The sequence below is a fragment of the Lampetra fluviatilis genome, chromosome 37 (genome assembly GCF_964198595.1).
Source record: "Lampetra fluviatilis chromosome 37, kcLamFluv1.1, whole genome shotgun sequence".
NCBI classification, from domain to species: domain Eukaryota; kingdom Metazoa; phylum Chordata; class Hyperoartia; order Petromyzontiformes; family Petromyzontidae; genus Lampetra; species Lampetra fluviatilis.
Window position 1 is genome coordinate 8,612,302 of NC_136311.1, and position 21,850 is coordinate 8,634,151.

The 21,850-nt window shown below is 47.5% G+C and overlaps 1 protein-coding gene across 1 annotated transcript; it reads right to left on the reverse strand.

Annotated features, from left to right (window-relative positions):
• Nucleotides 1-6,167: 6,167 nt before the first annotated feature.
• KCTD7 (potassium channel tetramerization domain containing 7) lies at nt 6,168-20,948 on the reverse strand. The gene is made up of 4 exons (XM_078873942.1): nt 20,880-20,948; nt 10,432-10,661; nt 9,680-9,858; nt 6,168-7,125 (listed from the first exon to the last, which is right to left on the reverse strand). Exons 1-4 carry the CDS (start codon nt 20,928-20,930, stop codon nt 6,680-6,682), a joined length of 906 nt encoding a protein of 301 aa, XP_078730068.1. The 5' UTR covers nt 20,931-20,948; the 3' UTR covers nt 6,168-6,679.
• Between the last annotated feature and the right edge of the window lie 902 nt (nt 20,949-21,850).

The window sequence follows — 21,850 nt, forward strand, 5'->3', positions numbered from 1 at the left end:
CCAGTTCTTTTCAAAAGGCTACTTGGTTTGTGATTGTAATGATTTCAGAACCAATTTTCTCAATGTGTTTCTCTTTGGGTCTCCTGAATTACCCCACAGTTGCATTTAATCAAACTCCTTTGCACAGTATTCAGGTGGTTATTTATGTGTTTTGCTCTGAGCAACTGAACTGCTGGTCCATTTATCATGTTCGGCAGAGACAACTCTTATAGATTTCCCCCATCACCCCCACCTTAGCGCTTCCATTAACCATTACAATTCTATTCGAGAATACATTTTGTCTCGTTTATACAGTCTTATCCATATTCTCCCTCTTTGAAAAGAGTTTTGTTTGCTCCATTCGACTAAATGAATAGCACAAGATTTGCACACAATTTGCATACATCGTAAAACTTGCACAATTTGATGCATATATCACGAGTGTAAGAAGTGATTTCAATCGACGATCTATTTATCGTTACATCTTGGTGGCAGCATGTGATTATCATAGTCATCAAACACAACGTTTCGTGAGAAAAATGCTTGGTTGAACAAAGTGAAAATGTTTAATATATATAGAACATGCACCATCAAATCATTGATTAATACAACTGCATCTGAAGCTCTGAACATTTTAGGGAAAAAAAACGCAAACACTGATTCCCTTGTCCCCAAAGCCCACACGAGCTTACATCTGATGCACGCGCTGCTTGCATGCGCACGTACACTTACCAAAGGTGTGGAAGTATAAAAAAATATATTTACTTATTGCTTGAGACCCCAGCTCACCCTTGCTCTCACCAGCTTCAAATAACCAGAATATCTCTTCTGCCGCTGCTGCTTAAATCATTCGCCAGAGACGCCAGTGCAAGGGAGGTGTGTGTGTGTGTGGGGCATTGCGGCAGTGTGCTTTAAACTTGCGCTTTCAGGATGGGTCGCACGTCTGGGCCGGTTTCCACACGAGTTAGAAAACCCCAGCACATGGCGAAGGGAGACAGAGTGCCCATTCATCCTCACACTCCACATGGCAGAATTACAACTCGTCAGATTTATGAATCGCAGCAATGTAAACAGTGGTGCACTGGAACGAAAAAGTATGCAACGCTGTTTAACACAAAGCCACCGCTTTAGGACGAGTGGTGGGATGAAGTTTTGTTTCAGGGTGTTGAGGAAGTCAATTTCGAGGCTGCTTTTATATGCAGATCAAACAGGTGTGATATTTTTTTTTTATTTGGCACCAGAGGACTGGCATGGCTGAATCAATCAACTGCCACGTCTTAGAGGAAAATGCAACCCAAAGCAAAACATCTATTTTCTAGCTGCTCACCCTTGCAATTCCATAAGTTGTCACGATTTTGCATTGAAAGGCAAGACTCAAATATAATTATTATGTAATTATAATTTTTTATTACTTACTGTTTTATTATTTTATTATTTCCCTTATACGTGACTTTACCGAAAGAACCAAGAAGACTCAAATCTTATTGGCACACTGTCGCACCTCAAGTGACTACAAGGGGTCAAATCGACGTATTACATACAACATAGGAAAAATAATTATCCTCACAGCATGAATTGATGTATCCTGAGCATGCGAACTGATTTTAGTGGATTAATGGATGAACTGCTAAACCCCCGAATTGCCCAGGCTGTGTATCGCACAAACGACGTGCGTTTGAACCTCTGTTGATGAGAAAGAAATCATTTAAAGTCACTTTTAGGAGCACTGCCACAGTGCATCATCTCGGGTTGTGTTTGGTTTGCCTATTTTGTGTATATTAGAGGCCATGACCTCGGCTGGTACAAGTACCGATCGTGAAAAGAATGTCACACAGAATGTGCTGGAGGGTTATCTCTTATCATGAGAATGAATAACTGTGATGCATACTGACCCTCTGGACAACAGCTAAAAGTGAATGCTTTGATGATGTGAATTCGTGTTTTCAATGGTACGGAATAAGATGGGGATAACACAGGACAATGTGGGACACCCTGTGCGCGAGGATGAGTGGTGCATGCTGGGAGCCGACCATGGAGCTGGGCACATGACGGGAGAATTCTTGAATCGAATCGTGACCCCAGATCATGACAAATTATTTAAAATACGGGGCGGGTAATCAGCACGCACCTCACTTCCAAGTGCTCTTCATGAGGGCAGAGACGGAAAGACAAATGGGTTTTCACGTGCACCCATAACAATGTCATGTTAAACAATGCTTCAAAATGTAAGATCTCGTTTTCGGTACGTATGAACATACACAAAATGCCAAAAATTATAATTAAGAATAATAGTCTGGGCAACATGTCGACCTCACAATTGTCTGCAACGTGCTGACCGTGCATATTATTGCCCCAATATTTGTAGAACATTGGCGAGAGCAGCTACAGCGATATATATCTGCAGCTATATATATGGGTTCGATGCCGACCCTGATGCTTGTATATTTCTAGTTTGCATGTTCTCCCCGTGGCTGCGTGGATTTTTCCCTGGGTCCTCCAGTTATTATCCCTCCACATTTAGAATCAACACGGCATTTAAGAGTATTTGGCTGCTATAAATTTCCACGTGATAAGCCACTTCGTTGAGCTATCATTTGTGGCCAGGTCACTTCTGAAAAAGAGTTAACATAGCTCAGTGGACCTTACCCGATAAAATAAACAAAAAATTGCTTCAAATAGTTTAGCATATATATAGTACCTCAGTGTGCCTTTACTTTGGAATATACATATCGAGAGGAGATTGTAAAGTAGCTGCTCGTTGCTATGCCTGGGTGAGTGGAAAACAGCCCCTATCCGTGTGTATTAAGGTGCACACTGCTGCAGGCTGGGAGTCACAGCCGTGCAGCGTTAAGCAGAACTGCCACAGGCCTGGCGAGCACAGCACCTGCTGAATGGCACCTCACGGACGCAGGTGCCGCCTTATTGCCTGCCATCAGCACGTGCTCTTGTACATGCCCGCTGCATGACGGACAGCGGCGCATGCTAACGCCACGACGCTCCACCACTGCATTCGTGCCCACATCATGGGTCTTCTACGTTGGTGGCCACGCACGCAGGGAGTCATTAAGACATTCTGTGACACTGCACAATCCCGCTTAGACTGTGCGCTGTTGGTAAGAACCTTTCAAGGCCAACATACACACGAGACGCTGTGGGGCCAGTACAATGCACCATCCGCCTTTGTTTTGGATTTCTCCAGGGTAAATAAAGAGACTGATAAAGATGTTGTTTTCCCCAGTCCTAGTGTCGGCACACCATGCCAAGTACTCTTATTAGGCTGAGTGCATCTTGGGGATTTCCACATCAGACACTGGTACCGATTGCTAGTAATGGCCATGGCCCACGAATTCAACTCAGGATACTGGGATCATAGGGCAGTGTGGCAACGTACCATCCCACTGCTCCAAACACACATTACACATTTACAAGATACACATGATACATTAACGTAATGCAAATTAGAAAACTGCTTTTAACATTTAAACAATTTTGCACAATGTGCAGTGCAGGATTTGCAACGAGCTTATAAAACGGCTTAAAACAGCACAGCTTAACAAAGTTGAGCGTTGTACTTTACATTATGCACTTTCCCCCCCCCCCATCGTAAACGTTTCACACAGCACCCAACAAGCAGGAAAGCTGGCCGCATGGGCCTCGACGGTTCCAGTCAAACTGTTACATTTTTTGTTTAAAAGAGGTACATTGCTTGCTCACAATAAAAAAAAAATGAAAAGCGGTGCAATAAAAAATAAAACTCGATGCTTACAAATGAGTCGGTGAAATGCTTCTTTTTGGGCAAGCACGTCGGTGAGCCAGGCATAAATCCGCAGGACTCAATTAAGTGTGCACACAGGCAGGGAATTAGTTTGAATGCTAATTAGTTGAAGTGCCATGGAGGGATTGCAAAGTATCTTCACGCTTTGCGTGCCAGAGTAATTATCGAGGGTTTTATGCAGCCGTGAGTGGCCAAAGATTTTGAAATGTGCCCTGCCAGTGTGTGCCATGAGGTGACACTGCCTTGAGCGATACGGACCCACAACCAAAATCTCAACAAGGTCGACTAAAATTTTGATTTAAAGCTTTCGTGACTGCAGGGATTCATATTCTTGGTTCTTTCGGTAAAGTCACGTAGAAGGGAAACAATAAAAGAATAAAAATATTAAAAATAAAATTATCACGACGTTTCGACTGCAACACAAGCAATCGTCATCAGGTGTGAAAACCACAGCAATAAATTTTTCAAAAGTCTCGTTTTTCTTTTTTTTCTTTTCTTGCTGTGTTTTTCACACCTGATGATGAGTGCTCGTGTTGCAGTCGAAACGTCGTGAGAATTTCATTGTTTTATATTCTTATTATTTTATTGTTTCCCTTCTACATGACTTTACCGAAAGAACCAAGAATATAAGGTTTACTCATTCCATAAACGTTACATAAATACTGAACTCAATAAAATTATTGGTAACAAACGCGAGAAGAAAATTTAAACAAAAATAATTCAGCCTGTGATTGTGTGAATCGCCGTACAATAAATGCATGCAAAGCTCCCGAGAGCCTTGCTCGAAAAACCTTTGTTGACTGTCTCGTAAAAAAATATCCGCTACTACTTCCAGAGGAAACATCGTTCTGGTGCCAGAGGTACCAGGATCGACCTCTCTGAAGAGTGGAGGAAGCTTTTGAAGGAAGCTACTGGGCAGCTGCCAAAAAGCCACCCTCCAGCTAGAACAGGAGGCACAGAGGCAATGCTCAGAACAAAGAGGAAAAAGCGGCTAAATCACAGTGACTTGTTAGAGTGGAGAGTACAGGTGGTGCATCTGCCAGTCACCGTGGTCCGTTAACTAACAACAGCTGAATTTGTCTCAAGACCGCTTGCCAGTTATCACATTTCCACATGGCCTCAAAGTGGACCTAGCCTGGCACATTCACAGCGATTGCGTCACCACCACGTGGCAGTCCCTGCATTTGGTGTGGGTATTTGGTTGTTTTTGAGAAGGGGTCTTCATCCCTACTGAAGCTGCTCTGTTGAATGCGTAATTGTATTCCAACACACACAGTAGCACCGCGAGTGGCCAATGAAGCAAACAACGTGCAACCAGGGAGCACATTTGCCAATGACTAAATCACCCTGAATGTGCCATATCTTGTCGGATCTCGGATGCTAAACAGCGCTGATTCTGGTTAGTAGTGTGGGTCCTCAAAATGCCACGTTGATTTAGGGTTGGAGTGCCCCGGTATATCTGTGTTTATTAACAAAATCTGTTAGTAGGTTTAGGCCACTTACAGCTTATGTTATTTACATAAAAAAGGAAAAAAATCACCACTATAAATCAATCCGATGCTGGAACGCAGAACCCAACACTCCAGTAGTTACCGTACAGCACTAAACTGGAACTGCCTGACGCGTGATGATTTTGCGCAGCGTGGAGACGGCTAACAACAAGGCTTTGTACTCTTACAAATTTGGGGAAGTTGTGATAAAAGATGTTACATAATGGGTCGTAAAAAAAAATTCAGAGAAATAAACACTCAAAAAAGTCTAATCAGTGTAACGTTTGGCCTACTGTGAAGTCACATCTTTAAATAAGAATCACACAATGTTACAGCAGTGAGCTGTTGCTAATGGTAATTTGAAAAAAAATGGAGCAGTCAGTCTGCGCTAACTTTAACTTTCTTCTTTCAACACCTTGTGACCACGCATCTTATGTAACGTGTTTGAGTCCTGAGCAATATCAGGCCGTGGCACTGACATCGCTGCCGTGACTTCACTCCGAGCTACGTCAACCCAACACGGCTTACGAAGCTCGAAAACAAATATTTAGACTGGCAGCTGCTCCAAGGGAATACGAGGCGACCGAGCCCAGAGCACAGGGGTCGGCAACCAAAATAACAAGAGCCTTTTTTTTATCAAATCGGCCCTTGAAAATTTCAAGAGCCGCAATGCATGTGAACACGAGACGGTGGTCCTGAATAAATAACGTCACGGAGCGATCCTTGAAGAGCCGTACGCGGCTCCTGAGCCGCAGGTTGCCGACCTCCGGTACAGCTCGTTACACAACGCGACACTCAATCAGGATTCGTCAGCTTTGTCTCGTCATTTCATACGGCACCCTGCCAGCAGCCGTGCCATGATCCCAGCTTCCACCCTCCCCTCCCTCCCTCCCTCCCAAGTTTTCTCAGCTTGGATGCTTAGGTGCTGCATGCATCTAGCCGCATCGGTGTATCGCACAGAGATGAAGGCTGTGTGAGACACCCACCTACAGGGGAATAGGGTTATACCCATATGAGGCAGTACAGCGAGTAGATTTCGTACAGGTTTATCCGTGTGCACGTCATCCCATTTTTACGTGCGTGGGTTCTCTCCCTCGTGCAAAATTACTCTATGTACACTTAGTAAAAGGCATCGGTCTAACATTCCAAAAGCAGGACCCTCATTGAGACTGAGTGAGGCTTTTCTGGGTAAACAGAGACATCATTAAATATATAATCACAGTACGCGAAAAAAAATAAAGGGCACAATATTTCTCCCTGCTTGAAAGATCAGATCGTTTGGCATCGACTCTTCTACAACGCAGGGTAAAGCGCATCCACCCGCGACACCCACCGAGGACCGGCGTCACACACGCCGGCACGGGGCTCACGCCACAGCCGGAGAGAGGACGCGAGCCAGCGCCCCCCCCCCCCACCTGCCGCCCCCTACCGAGGGTCACCACCACAGGATCTTGAACTCGTAGACGGGCCTCTTGCAGTAGTAGTGGCTCACCAGGTGCTTGTCGCACACACCAATGCACTGGTGCTCGGCCGAGATGCCGCGAGCCGCCAGGTCGCTCACCACGCAGTGCAGGAGGTCGTACACGTCCGCCACGGCCTGCCACGGGCCAAACGTCACGTCCACGTCGCACGAGTGCCGGAAGGCGGCGCGGCCGGCCGAGCCGACGTCCGCCCCGGCCCCGGGACCCTGTGCCATCGCCGCACCCTCGAGGTTGAGAGCCATCGGGGGCCTCTCGAGCGCAAGCCGCCCCCCAAAGAGGGGCCGTTCGTACGGCGTGGCGGGCAGCTCCTCCTTGTAGACGCAGACGCGCAGCTTGGCGAAGCGCGCCCTGCGCTGGGCGGCGCGCTCGCGCGACACCGTGATCATGCGCTCCAGGTTCTCTGCAAGGGAGGGTGGCGTCCGAGTCTCCGCTTAACTGTGCTGTACGAGGCGTGCGTTGTCTCTGCGTGCAATGCAATTAAAATACAACTCGGGTTCGAATAGGATCGATTAAACTATTTTTTTTATTTGACCAGGTAAGGCCCACTGAGCGATATAGCTCTTTTTCAGAAGCGGCCTGGCCACAAATGATAGCTCAACGAAGTGGCTTGTCATGTGGAAATGTATAGCAGCCAAATACTCTTAAACGCATGTTGATTCTAAATGTGGAGGGATAAAACTGGAGGAACCAGAGAAAAATCCACGCGAGCAGAGAGAACATGCAAACTCCAAATACACAGCAGGCATTAGGGTTGGGATCGAACCCACGACCTCCTGCATACCAGGCGAAAGAGATAACATCTTGCCACCACGACCAGCTGCACCTCAACACGCTGCGTAAAAATCAGAACACACGCATTTCGGAAAACCTCTGAATCCAGCGAGATAATTCGTAGACAGAAGAGAGTGGCAGGCAGGCGAGAAGTGGAAGGTAGGTGATGAGCCTGAACTTCAGCATGGGCAGGAAATTGGCTCTCCAGTTTGAAGAGGAGAGCCAAACTAAATCAGCTTAACTGAACCATTTTCACGTCACTGAATTTTTTTTTACTAATTTAAAATACCCCCTTGAGGTGATTTACATGCAATGTTTCGCATGTTTTAAATTGGTTACACAGAACCGGATTGATTTCCTTCATGTGAGAGAATAACACCGAGTTTCTGTATTGCTTCCTACAGAGACTTCGTTAGCCTAAAGGCGGATTGCTGTACGCACATGAGCCAGCAAAACGGCATCCGGTGATGGGTGTCTGGTACGAGTCTCCTGTCACAAATCAAAAGTAAAATTTGAAAAGGCAGCCATCCTAAGTGGCTTTGGATTTTCGCCCGCTACCCTTGGGATTATCGATACGTTCCTTCAGTTTGGTTTAAAATCGCCGCTTATGTTCAAATGGTGTTCTCATGTAAAGCGTGTTTCCATGGCAACAGTTTTCACGTTCCCTTGGCAACGTCCACCATGGTAACTGCTGCGAGCATCGCGTGACCCCGTAATGTCGCGACGTCGCTGCCTCGGTAACATCCCGATACGGTGGTGTTGTACGGGTTAAATGTTATCGCTCGATTTAAAACACAATTACATTCATACGGCGCCTCACCGCAACCGCATCGCTTGAGCGTGCTATCGGGAGGGCGGCAGTCAGGGTTATGCATTTGCCGCGGTTCTGCCCCTGGCTCTGAATGTGAGCTCCCACACCGCACTTGGCCCTTGGTCTATGAGGATAATTCAAGGATCTTTGAGGTCCCGCAAAGGGTAATCTCGGGATCTTCGCTGGGATATTCTGGCATTACTGTAGTTCTGTAGAGTCATTGCCGATATGTTGCATAAGCTGCTGCTCTACTTCTTCATTCTTTCCACAAGTAACTGATGCCTTTTTGTTGCAAAATGTCCTGGGTTGTTTACAAAGCAGACGTTTGGATAATTTATTGCAATATATTCATAATAAACGTTTTTGGTTTAGATCGCGTTATTTATAAATGTGTCGTAACCCTCCACCACCCGACACGGCCAATCAGCAAAAAAGTGTCACGTTGACAAAAGACAAAATATTTCACTGCTTAAGCCCACCCAGTGTGTTGAAGCGTGAAACCACAACATTTACAATTTTTGAGTACGACGTTTCGCTGGTAATTGCATCCAGCATCATCGAGCAATTCGCCAGAATGGTGAGGCTCTGCTCTTGCTCCCGGTCTTAAAAAGAGCAGCAGCAGGGTGACGTCATCATTTGTAAATGTTGTCGTTTCACGCTTCAACACACCGGTGGGCTAAAGCAGTGAACTATTTGTTTTTTGTTAACGTGACACTTTTTTGCTGATTGGCCGTGTCGGGTGGTGGAGGGTTACGACACATTTATAAATAACGCGATCTCACCCAAAAAGTTGATTATGAATAATATTGGTCGCGAAAGCCTACGTGTTAAACTTATTGCAATATAATTTGCTTGTTTAAGGCAACCAGTGTACCTGGAGAAAACCTCACGCCCGCAAGGGTCAACGCTTAAAATAATCCATACATTAGTCAACAACTTGCTGCTGTACTGTTACTTCGTCGACCATACTTCGCCACACTGGTCGGTGAATGTTGGTGAAGAGGGGAAGGGACCAGGACCAGTTCTGACATCACTCATCGCTGATGTTAGTCGTGGCCAGGAATCTAACTCGGATCGTCAGGTTCATAGTTGAGTGATCATAACTTGCACAAGTTGTAAATAGTGAAATTGATATTTGCTGCACGATTCTCTGCATGTAACTTGAGTCAGTGTAATTGATTTAAACAGGAGAGTCACTTCGTGCCCAGTAGGAGAGGAGTTTCTCGGGTTCGGAGGTGAGGCTCACCGCTGCGGTAAGGCTCACCGCTGCATCAAGGCTCACCGCTGCGGCAAGGCTTACCGCTGCGGCAAGGCTCACCGCTGCACTAAGGCTCACCGCTGCGGTAAGACTCACCGCTGCGGAAAGGCTCACCGTTGTAGTATGGTAGAAGATCAAGGAAGGCCTGGCGCACACGCTCGCCTGCCAGGGGCTGCAGCGTCTCGAGGCAGGCGAGTAGAGGCTGCAGGCCGAAGTAGTGGGCCTCGCGGTGCACGCCGCGCGCGCGCTCGTGGCATGGGACCTCGCCGCTGCGCAGGAAGTTGAGGATGTCACTGTGGGGGGGGGCGGGGGGGGGCGACCGGGGAGCACAGGCACAGCTGGGCGGGATAGTCAGTGGCGACTGTCTATGTGGCCGCTCTACACGTGCAGTCACACCCGCACGCCTTACTATGAGCACACCTTATTTTTACGAGGTTTTGCCGTACTTTTCGATTTAAAGCTTTCGTGACTGCAGGGATTCATCTTCTTGGTTCTTTCGGTAAAGTCACGTAGAAGGGAAATAATAAAAGAATAGAAATAAAACATAATAAAATAATTCTCACGACGTTTCGGCCACAACACAAGCAGCCGTCCTCAGGTGAAGAACAGGTCTGTCGGAAAGACAGCATCTGAATGAGAACAGGTCTGTCGGAAAGACAGCGTCTGAAAGAGACGCTGTCTTTCCGACAGACCTGTTCTTCACCTGAGGACGGCTGCTTGCGTTGTGGCCGAAACGTCGTGAGAATTATTTTATTATGTTTTATTTTTATCACTTTATTATTTTCCTTCTACGTGACTTTACCGAAAGAACCAAGAAGATGTGCTGCTCAGCCCGCCCGTCCGTTCGTCCCTCCCGTTGCGCTCACCCAAAGTATGCGGGGTCGCGGTCAATGAAGAAGCGTCCCACGTGGTCTCGGGGCAGGCGGTGGCGCCCGCTGAACATGGCGGCCAGCATGGAGCCCTCGCAGCTGCGCAGCGTCGACAGCAGCGTGGCGAAGTGCGTGCCACCCACGTTCAGCTGCACCACCTCGGGGAAGACGGTCGCGGCGCCTGCCCACGCCGCCGCCGCCGCCTCGGCCGCCTGGGCGGCACACATCTGCAGCGGCGGTAGTGCGGCTGACGTTAGCTCACGGCGCTCGCCTGTCGGGGTGTGTCGAGTGGCGCCGCCGCCGCCGCCAGAAGTGCGCTCATCGCAAGAACTGTGAAGGGCTCGCAGTCAAAGGACCTGAACGTGGGAACGAAAGTTCACTTAAATCTGATTGTGGCAAAACCATGCCGATGTTTCCATCACCAGCAACGGGGCGCATTGCCGAAGCGATGTGCCCCCGCGCCCCTTTTGTCAGCAAGTTAACGTGACGGGGTCATCAGAGTTCCACATTTTTATACTACTAATGTTCTCTAATTATCCAGCATAGCCTCACTGAACATGAAGACTCTTGATTTGAAGCTTTCGTGACTGCAGGAATCCATACTCTTTGGTTCTTTCGGTAAAGTCACGTAGGTAGAAAATAAAATAGATCACGACGTTTCGGGCGCAACACAAGCACCCGAAACGTCGTGATCTATTTTATTTCATACCTACGTGACTTTACCGAAAGAACCAAAGAGCTTGAAGACTCTTGTTAAGGGAGGGTCCTGTATTTGGAAATGTCGCCAATGGCATCAATGAGCTTTGTAGGAGGAAACCCGAATAATTAAACTGGGGTACCGAGTGCTTGCCCCAAACGAGCCTATCTTTACCCTACCTTTTACCTTACCACAATACAATCACTCTACCCTACCTTTTACCCTTTAGCAGGTAAGGTAAAAGATAAAAAGCAACGAGCCTACCTTTATCCCTACCCTTACCCCTTGGCATGTCGACACCTTTACCCTTTACCTTTACCCTTTTACCCGGTAAAAATGGTACAATTACCTTACCTTGCCGAGGCCTAGTACCGAGGAAAGCCCACGCACACTAAGGGAAATAATACCAGGAAGCTCCGCGCAGATAGTTGAATCACGGCCACGAGCAGTGACAAATCGCTGGGGGTGAATCGTTACATTCCTACGGGACAGCCTTTGAGTGGTTCACGCCACCAAAATGCGTTGCCATTTTAGCAGCTGCACAGAGCGAGAGGGCGGACGACAAGAGCACAGCGATGTCACCATTCTCCCCAAAAGCCACAGGGCCTCCCAGCCACAGCAGATCAGAGGTCGCAACCGGGTACCCGATACCCGTACCCGGCCGGGTACGGGTACGGGTACGGATACCCGTTTGCGAACCTGGTGCGGCCGGGTACGGGTATGGGTAGACTGTGAGTCACTGGTGAGTAACCGTTGTCACTCATTTCGGGTAGGGTACGGGTACGGGTAGGGAACGGGTACCCGTACCCGGCCGGGTACGGGTACCCATTTGTGACCCATTTGTGACCCTGGTGCGGCCGGGTACGGGTACGGGTAAGGAATCAAAACCCGTTTGCGACCTCTGCAGCAGATCCTGCTGATGAGGAGCGAAGCAGCCTCTCAGCCACCGTCGCTGGCAAATTGCAATGTGCAGGCTTAGCCCGGGTGCTTTTTTTAATTACAGTAAACGGCAATAAGAAAGAGACAAGCGGATTGGGCAAGGGCATCCCTTCTTCTCTGCTAAATCCCAAACGTACTTCAGCAAACACCGCTTGTTCCGTCACTCGGCCTGTGTCAGGAGATTGGGCAGCTTAGGCTATTTGAAGGAAGGCGGAATCCCCGTGCTCCCCCTTCCCACGCAGCGGATTTCCAGCCCAGGGCAACCACCAGGTCAACGGTTTGGTTCCAACAAGCGTCGTGAGGTAATGAGGACCTACACTGCAGTGAAACAATGTCCTGAGTTTGGCACAATAAAGCCGCCACATCTTATTGTTCACCTCAATACCGGATGATGAACCGGTTGAGAACAGTTATCTTTCGCAAAAACCTGTAATCCATCATGAAGACACGAGTCGCTCACTGTCCGTGTTCGGTTGTTATTTACAAAGGCATATCTCCGATGCAAGCGCTGTTGCCGTCACCCCAAGTGAGGACACTTAGCCAATCCCTCCATGCAGTGGTACAGGGACCCACACTTTAACCCACCACTCGCAATGTAACAATTGATACAATATTGCGGCGTACCATTTTTATTGCCAGGAACACATACGCTACGTCTGATTAAGAAACCTGGACAACACTTTAGCCACCCCAATCCAGAGTGGAACCCAGAATCTCTCTCTCTCTGCAATGCGTGTCTTGCGGACATAAACTCGTAGATGTGGCCGGGTGCGCTGCACGCTCGCAAAGGAAGCCACGGAATCTTCTTGGTTCTTTCGGTAAAGTCACGTAGAAGGGAAATAATACAATAGTAAAAATAAAACATAATAAAATAAAATTCTCACGACGTTTAGGCCACAACGCAAGCAGCCGTCCTCAGGTGAAGAGCAGGTCTGTCGGAAAGACGCTGTCTTTCCGACGCTGTCTTTCCGACAAACCTGTCGTGAGAATTGTATTTTATTATTTCCCTTCTACATGACTTTACCGAAAGAACCAAGAAGATGAATCCCTGCAGTCACGAAAGCTTTAAATCGAAGCCACGGCAGTTACGTGTGCCGTGTGTGCCAACAAGGGAAGCGGTCCATAAACACGCAGAGCGTGCACTATATCCGCAATCATGTCGATAACAATAACGACAATTTCTATAGTGCCGGAACATGGCAAGTCATCACAAGAGCACCATGTGCCAGGGTTTCTCCTCTCGCCTTACCCCGGCGGTCTGCTGCATGTCAGAGGAATGAACCAGCCGCCATTCCTGCATCCGGCGATTGCCGAGTAAAAAAATGAAAGTCATTTCCTCCTAAATTCTTCCACGCAGCCAGGCTAATGGTCTCAGTCGTTAGAGAAAACACACACAGACTTATAATTCAGAATTTCACTTTAGCCAGCATGTGTCATGCCCATTTTATAGAGAAAACACCGATGCGAGGATGAATACTGGAGATTAACAATGAATCCCCCAAGCAATGTGGTCACATGTTACAAGTTGGGGGGGTCACAATTGAATTCAATAATGGATATTTTTTTTTTTATAATGCGGTGCATGGTAGCACCCAAAGTGCTTGCCCCAAATGAACCACAACACCTTGCAGATCTCGCCAAGGAGCATAAACGATCACACAATCTCCGGTCATTCTCGCAGCAGCAGTAGCAGCTTTTGGCTAACCATCGAACAGATATGGTCACTGCATCACGTGCTTTCAGATGCGCTTTTGCGGCCATCTTCAATGCTCTTCCTACCGATATTAGGAAGCCACTGGAGCTGTGCACTTTTAAAACTAGATTGAAAATTCATTTCTTGACAACCGATGTTTGTATTTAGTTTGTTGTCCTTCCCCCGCACCTCCGATTAGCACAGTTGGCTACGTGCAGTGCGAAAGATGTTCAACATATAGAAACACTTATAGAAACTTTGAAATTACATGACTTGTACAGCAATAGAATTTGCAACACACAAACACTGACATCCACACAAAGCTGGTGCCATTCTGCTCTGGAAGTCCATTACAAATTAGGCGAATGCTGCCCACAGTTGAGTGGGAAACACACGGAAACACACGAAATCATATGAAATCACATGGACTCACATGGAAACACACGAAATCACATGGAAACACACGAAATCACATGGAAACACACGAAATCACATGGAAACAGTTGCTGTGCTCAGCTGGAATACGATTTTGGTGGCCGACATGCCAAGGTCCCCGAAGCAAATTGGCAATGACACGTGGTATATTCAGATAAATTAATTTCAAAGGCAATGTTTCCTCTGAAAGTTAATTCCACGAGAAACCTGGGATTGATGGAAACATTTTCTAATAATTAAATAATATCACATGTTTTGCGATGACTGTTTTTCAACATCGTCTTTGGGGGTTTTTTCCCCCTTTATTTTATGATCAATTGGAAACCAAACTTGGCAGCAAATCCTGCACTCTATGGAAGCCGTGACCAAATTTAATTTCCTTTACAGAGTTTAGAGCCTGCCGAGTTATAGATTTCTTGGGCAAAGGAGATCTGGTTATCTCTACAATAAACAATGGACCGTTATCAAGTGTAATATAGTTGAAATCAAGTAGAAGTAGTAAATCATTTGGAATGTGGCCTTTAACTCTGGCAGACATTGGAAAGACGCTACGAATTAAAGATACTGTACATTGCACAAAGCTCTTAGACTGCAGACACATGTCTAGCTTTGGGCTGTCTGAGACATGGGCGTGAGAAAATACAGGCGTTCTGCTCCAGTGACACTGCTAAACACATGTAAAAACACATGGAAAGTGGTGCAAGTTAAATTACTATATTGCCATAATGAAGCACTTGCTCTCTGTTAGGGGGCTAGGGCGAGGCATGCCGTATACAAGTCGTGACCCACTGCGATCACATTTCTGTTTAGGGATAATATTCCAAGAATTCCTGTTGTAATGGTAACATCGGTAAGATAATATTGTGTGATGCACGCTGCTAAATGAATGGATGGCCGAGCATGAGGTCCAGACCAGTTAATGGTGCACATTGCCGAGCCCGACTTCGGACCGAATCGAACGTGGACCTCAGTGGACCACATTGTGGCCCTGGATTAATATCACGTGTGGATAGGCGTCGGACCTCTGTTTAATGTGAAGAAATGCAGATTGGACATTGACACTAAGTTGGTCGGTGACATGGCCAAGCCCGATTTCTGGCCTAGCGATGCACGATGTTTATACTGTTGTAAACACAGTATTGTTTTTTTTTCTTAGTCACGTGAATGTTTGGCTGCTACAGTAATAATGCAAATGATAGTTAATATAGGTGATGGTAAGGTGATGGTAAGGCGATGGTAAAGATGTATTATTTGATGGTTGAGTCTTGTGAATAAAGCGCGATTAGTTATTAATGGTGACTCGTAGGTGACACTTAACCCCATAATTTATCATCAACAATTCAGAATGACAGAATATATGGGTAATTATGGATATAAATATATATGGTAATTGTTTAATGTTGTGTTCGCATCGTTACACATAAAGGGAGCCACGTGGAGCACTGAGAGGTTGCGAGTGAATAGGAGTGCAGTATCTACCGGGCCGTGATGACACCCAGTGTCATCACGTTACATCTCCTTTTGGTGGGGGCAAATAAAACAAGCACCATCGAGCCTCACCATCATCGTCATCTCCTGGAGAACTCCCTGTCTGGGGTGGCGGATGTGTGAGTGCGGCGTGCTGCAACATCGGAGACATCAGAGCCGAAGCGAGAAAACGACGCGCGGTGTTATTGGAACACGTTCACATTTTGATTTGACAGGAAGAACCACCACCCCTGTCTTTCTCAGCAAAGATCACGGCCAGAAGGACGGGACACAATGCATGTGGAGAGCGGTAGTGGTAGCAGTGTACGAATCCGGCGACCCGAGCTCGATTACTGCTCACGGCCAACGCCAGTGACGATTATTTTTAACCGTTACCGGGCCTCCTCTAGGTCGACTCAGCGTCAAATGTCTTTTCTTGGATTTTCTGTTTGCACATAGTCACATTCATATGTTTTCTTGTTAATGTTTTTGTTTGTTGCGGTTGCACCCGATTCAAGAGCCGAATGGCTCACAGGGCCGTACCAAATAAATGTAAACTGAAAACTGAACTGAAAATGAGTGCCTCGTGCGGTGTGTCAACATCACCACCGGGAAGACAAAGGCGGCCGGGCATGGTGCTCGCCACCCATCCCCTTCGTGTGCTGTGCTGGCCTTCACAGGTACTCGCGAACAGCACTTGCTCCGACAGTCTGGCAAGGCTATATGGGGGAGGGGGGGGGGTCTTTGTCTTGTGTGTTGAACTTCTTTCGCACCGTACGTAGCCAAATATATGCTAATCGAAGGTGCGTGGGTTACACGTGCATACGTTGGTATTTCAAGCAGAAAATGCTGTGAACGGCACGCGAAATTGTTTCGTCGTGAGCACACTGACCGCCAGTCATGTGCATTGAGCACTGAGGTATGAAGGCCACTTCGTTCGTCGTAATGCAGCAAGGGCATGTGAAATGTGTTCAAACTCAACGCAGTTATATTGTTCCGATTCTGCATACACTTCACTTGTTCATAATAAACGTGTTTTGGGTTAGATCGCGTTATTTATAAATGTGTCGTAACCCTCCACCACCCGACACGGCCAATCAGCAAAAAAAAGTGTCACGTTGACAAAAGACAAATAGTTCGTGAAACCACAACATTTACAATTTTTGAGTAGTACGACGTTTCGCTGGTAATTGCATCCAGCATCATCGGGCAATTCGCCAGAATGGTGAGGCTCATTCGTACAACAGTTTTACAATTGGCTGCGCAATTACACGTTCAAGTAAATATTCGACAGAATAATTGATTATATGCGGTACGAATATGTAAACATCGCTTTGTCAATACACTGCTTCTTTGATGGCCTCCCCATGGCCTTGTCTGTCGTGGGGTCGTTTTGACCGTAGATCTACCACAATAGTCTGTATGGCTTCGTGAAGGGGACGTGCTGGAGAGATGTTAGGGGCCGTCCATAAATGACGTCACGCGATTTTGGACGATTTTGACACCCCCCCCCTCGTCACAAAAAGTCAGACCCCCCCCCTTCAAATATGACGTCACAAAGCTCTGCCCCCCTCCCCCCCCAAAAAAAATAAAACATGCTTAAAATCGCTTTAAACTATTGTCATTGTAGTGCGTATTTAATGTGCCGCTGCACTCTGATGTTGTAGGAGAAAACATTTATAAAAAGTCTATTTAATCAAGTAGAACGTGTTGTCTAAATTTATTTAAAGTTGCGCATTTTGATGTGACGTCACATTTCTCAAACCCCCCCCCCCCCTCGTTACACATCGTCACAAATGTCTGACCCCACCCCACCCCTAGGTACGTGACGTCATTTATGGACGGCCCCCTAACAACCTCGCCTGGTATACAGGAGGTCGGAGTTTGCAAGTGCCTCTGTGGCGTGGATTTTTTTTCCTCTGGATCCTCCGGTTTTTCTCTCCACATTTAGACACAAGCGACTGGTCTTGGTTCTTTCGGTAAAGTCACGTAGAAGGGAAATAATAAAATCATAAAAATAAAACATCATAAAATTATCACGACGTTTCGGCCACAACGCAAGCAGCCGTCCTCAGGTGTAGAACAGGGCTGTCGGAAAGACAGCGTCCGAATGAACACCACCAAGCTTGGCAGCGTATATTGGTTTTCGTGAAAAACCTTACTAATTGGCTGTGTCGGGTGGTGGCGGGTTTAACGACACAATTATATTCACTCGATCTAACCCAAAAAAAATCCTCTATATTATGGATATTGGTTGCAAAATCCCACGTGGTGTTCAACTGATAATTGATAAGACATCGATTCGGAGGCATGCAGGCGGCAAAGACGAGGGCTTGATGATTGGCAGTCCACAAATGGTCACCTTTGAGAAGTGTGAGAGAGATGGAACCACGGGACCCCTGATGACATCAATAATCGCTAAATTATTGGAAGAACTTCATGTCCGTAGAGAAAAGCCATCAAATCATCTTTCAGATGAGGAAGGGAAATCCTGCCCCTCGGTATAGAAAAAGAGAGAGAACGTGGACGGAATTGTTTACTAAATGCTTACACGGAAATGAAATACTGTGACCTCAATCATGTAATGACCCAAACACACAATAGCAAGTGTAAACATTGTCAGATACGTTGCATACAGACACCTAAATTATGCATGAATTGAAGACATACACAAGACATGTATGAACCCACACATCATTTCATGTTTGCTGTAATGCGCACAATGCATATGACATGCTAGAGAGTAGCAATACATGTATGTAAACATATATACAATAGAATAAGATATTGTACACACATAAAACTCAGACATCACAAAAATTTAAACACAAGCATCATGTACACGCTTATCACACACAAACAATACACAAACACTTCACACAGTGATGAACACACTTATTACAATCACTGCACACACATTCATGTACACACATCAAACACACGAAACACGCACACTAATAAACACTCTTGTTACAAAAACTACACACAGATGAGCACACTTTACAAAAACAACACACAAATTAACACACTTATGTCAAACACTGCACCACACTCATGCACACACATTAAACACACACTAATGTACACGTACTGCAAACACTACACACAAACGAACACACGCTTATCACAAATAATGCACACACACTCATGCACACACATTAAACACACGCTAACACACACTTCATACAAACACTACACACAAATTAACACACTTACGCATGCACACACTGCACACAGATTAAACACACTAATACACACTTCATACAAACACTACACACACATAAACACACTCACGCATGCACACACTGTACACACATTAAACACACACTAATAGACACTTAATACAAACACTACACACACTGCACACACACGTGTTCATGAACCTACTGTATAGTCACACGTGCACACACACACACGTGTACATGAACCTACTGTATCGTTACACATGCACACACACGTGCACATGAACCTACTGTATCGTTACACATGCACACACACGTGTACTTGAACCTACTGTATCGTTACACATGCACACACACACGTGTACATGAACCTACTGTATCGTTACACATGCGCACACACACACACGTGTACATGAACCTACTGTATCGTTACACATGCACACACACGTGTACATGAACCTACTGTATCGTTACACATGCACACACACACGTGTACATGACCCTACTGTATCGTTACACGTGCACACACACACACACGTGTACATGAACCTACTGTATCGTCACACGTGCACACACACGTGTGCATTAACCTACTGTATCGTCACACGTGCACACACACGTGTGCATGAACCTACTGTATCGTTACACGTGCACACACACGTGTGCATGAACCTACTGTATCGTCACACGTGCACACACACGTGTGCATGAACCTACTGTATCGTCACACGTGCACAGTGCGACGTGAGCTAGAGCCCTGAGAACGATTGTTTAAGAAGGGAAGCTTCATACATTGCAATGATTGTAATCGTCGCAATGATTGTAATAATCGCAATGATTGTCACTGCAACGTGAACGCCTGCGTGGATACACAGCAACGCACTGTACCATGTTGCAAACCAGTACAGTGCGCCGCGTTCAATACACGCGTGCAAATTAGACAACACAACATACAGACAGTGTACACACACAGGCAGTGTGTGTGTACGTACACACAGTGTATACACACACACAGGCAGTGTGTACACACACACAGTATACACACAGAGGTAGTGTGTACCAACAGACAGTGTGTGTGTACACACACAGTGTATACACACACACAGGCAGTGTGTACACACACATACAGTGTATACACACACACACAGTGTATACACACACAGGCAGTGTGTACACACACATACAGTGTATACACACACACAGTGTATACACACACAGGCAGTGTGTACACACACATACAGTGTATACACACACACAGGCAGTGTGTACACACACATACAGTGTATACACACACACACAGTGTATACACACACAGGCAGTGTGTACACACACACAGTGTATACACACACAGGCAGTGTGTACACACACATACAGTGTATACACACACACAGTGTATACACACACAGGCAGTGTGTACACACACATACAGTGTATACACACACACACAGTGTATACACACACAGGCAGTGTGTACACACACATACAGTGTATACACACACACACAGTGTATACACACACAGGCAGTGTGTACACACACACAGTGTATACACACACACAGGCAGTGTGTACACACACATACAGTGTATACACACACACAGGCAGTGTGTACACACACAGTATACACACAGAGGTAGTGTGTACACACACAGGCAGTGCACACAGAGGCAGTGTGTGTACACTGTATACACACACACCGCACACACAACACTCAACACAATAACCGCTCTGTACACAGCGCATATGAAACGTGCATCACGTTCCACCAACGTGTCCCGTACTTACATGCGGATTCGGCGCAGCGTATGTGCACGTCTATGTTGTACACACACACACATTGTGTACTGTACTTACACACACGTACACACATTGTACATAAATACAAACACACGCGCGTACAGTTGACACGTGCATACACATAGGCAGCACTGTACACGAGCAACGACGACATTTGCCCCACGAAAGTGGTGCCCTGAAGCCAACGTCGCCCGCGTGCCAGGCTAGGTGCACTCCGGAGGGCCACGTGTTTAGTCACCTGGCTGTGTCCGCCACGCGGCGTCTCGCGCTCTTCTCTCCCGAGCTCCATGGCTCCAGCCTCGCAGCCTCCTCCTCCTCCACTCCACTCACTACCCCCCTCTCCCAGCCCCTCCCAGCCCCCCTCCCAGCCCCGCTCTCTTCCTCCCAGCCCCCCTCCCAGCCCCTTCTCTCCACCACAGCCACCAGACACAGCACATCACATCACGGCCACGCACAGCACGGCCGCCAATCCTCACGAAGTTTGTGCAACGCGGAATCATCGCCAGTGTCACGGAGGGCTCCCTGCTCCTCCCCACACACACTGCCCCCCCCCCCACACACACACTGCCCCCCCCCACACACTGCCCCCCCCACACACTGCCCCCCACACACACTGCCCCCCCACACACTGCCCCCCCCCACACACTGCCCCCCCCCACACACTGCCCCCCCCCCACACACTGCCCCCCCCCACACACTGCCCCCCCACACACACTGCCCCCCCCCACACACTGCCCCCACCCCCACACTGCCCCCACCCCCACACACACTGCCCCCCCCACACTGCCCCCCCCCACACACTGCCCCCCCCCACACACTGCCCCCCCCCCCCACACACTGCCCCCCCCCCACACACTGCCCCCCCACACACACTGCCCCCCCCCACACACTGCCCCCCCCCCACACACTGCCCCCCCCCACACACACACTGCCCCCCCCCCCCACACTGCCCCCCCCCCACACACACTGCCCCCCCCCACACACACTGCCCCCCCCCCCACACACTGCCCCCCCCCCACACACTGCCCCCCACACACACTGCCCCCCCACATACTGCCCCCCCCCAGGCCCCCCCATACCCCGTGAACCCCCTTGTGAGTGCCTGCCTCTACCTTATATGACACAACAATCATATATCTCAAAGTGCGTCCTACAAAGTCCCACCACAAGGAGAGAAACACAAACAAATAGACAAAAACACGGGGTGTT

Coding starts and splice junctions, on each gene's coding strand:
- KCTD7 (XM_078873942.1), bottom strand. CDS start 20,930: ATGGAGCTCGGGAGAGAAGAGCGCGAGACGCCGCGTGGCGGACACAGC. Junction 10,662..20,879: donor CGCGTGGCGGACACAGCCAG/GTGACTAAACAC, acceptor CCGCCGCTGCAG/ATGTGTGCCGCCCAGGCGGC. Junction 9,859..10,431: donor CGCGACCCCGCATACTTTGG/GTGAGCGCAACG, acceptor CCCCCCCCACAG/TGACATCCTCAACTTCCTGC.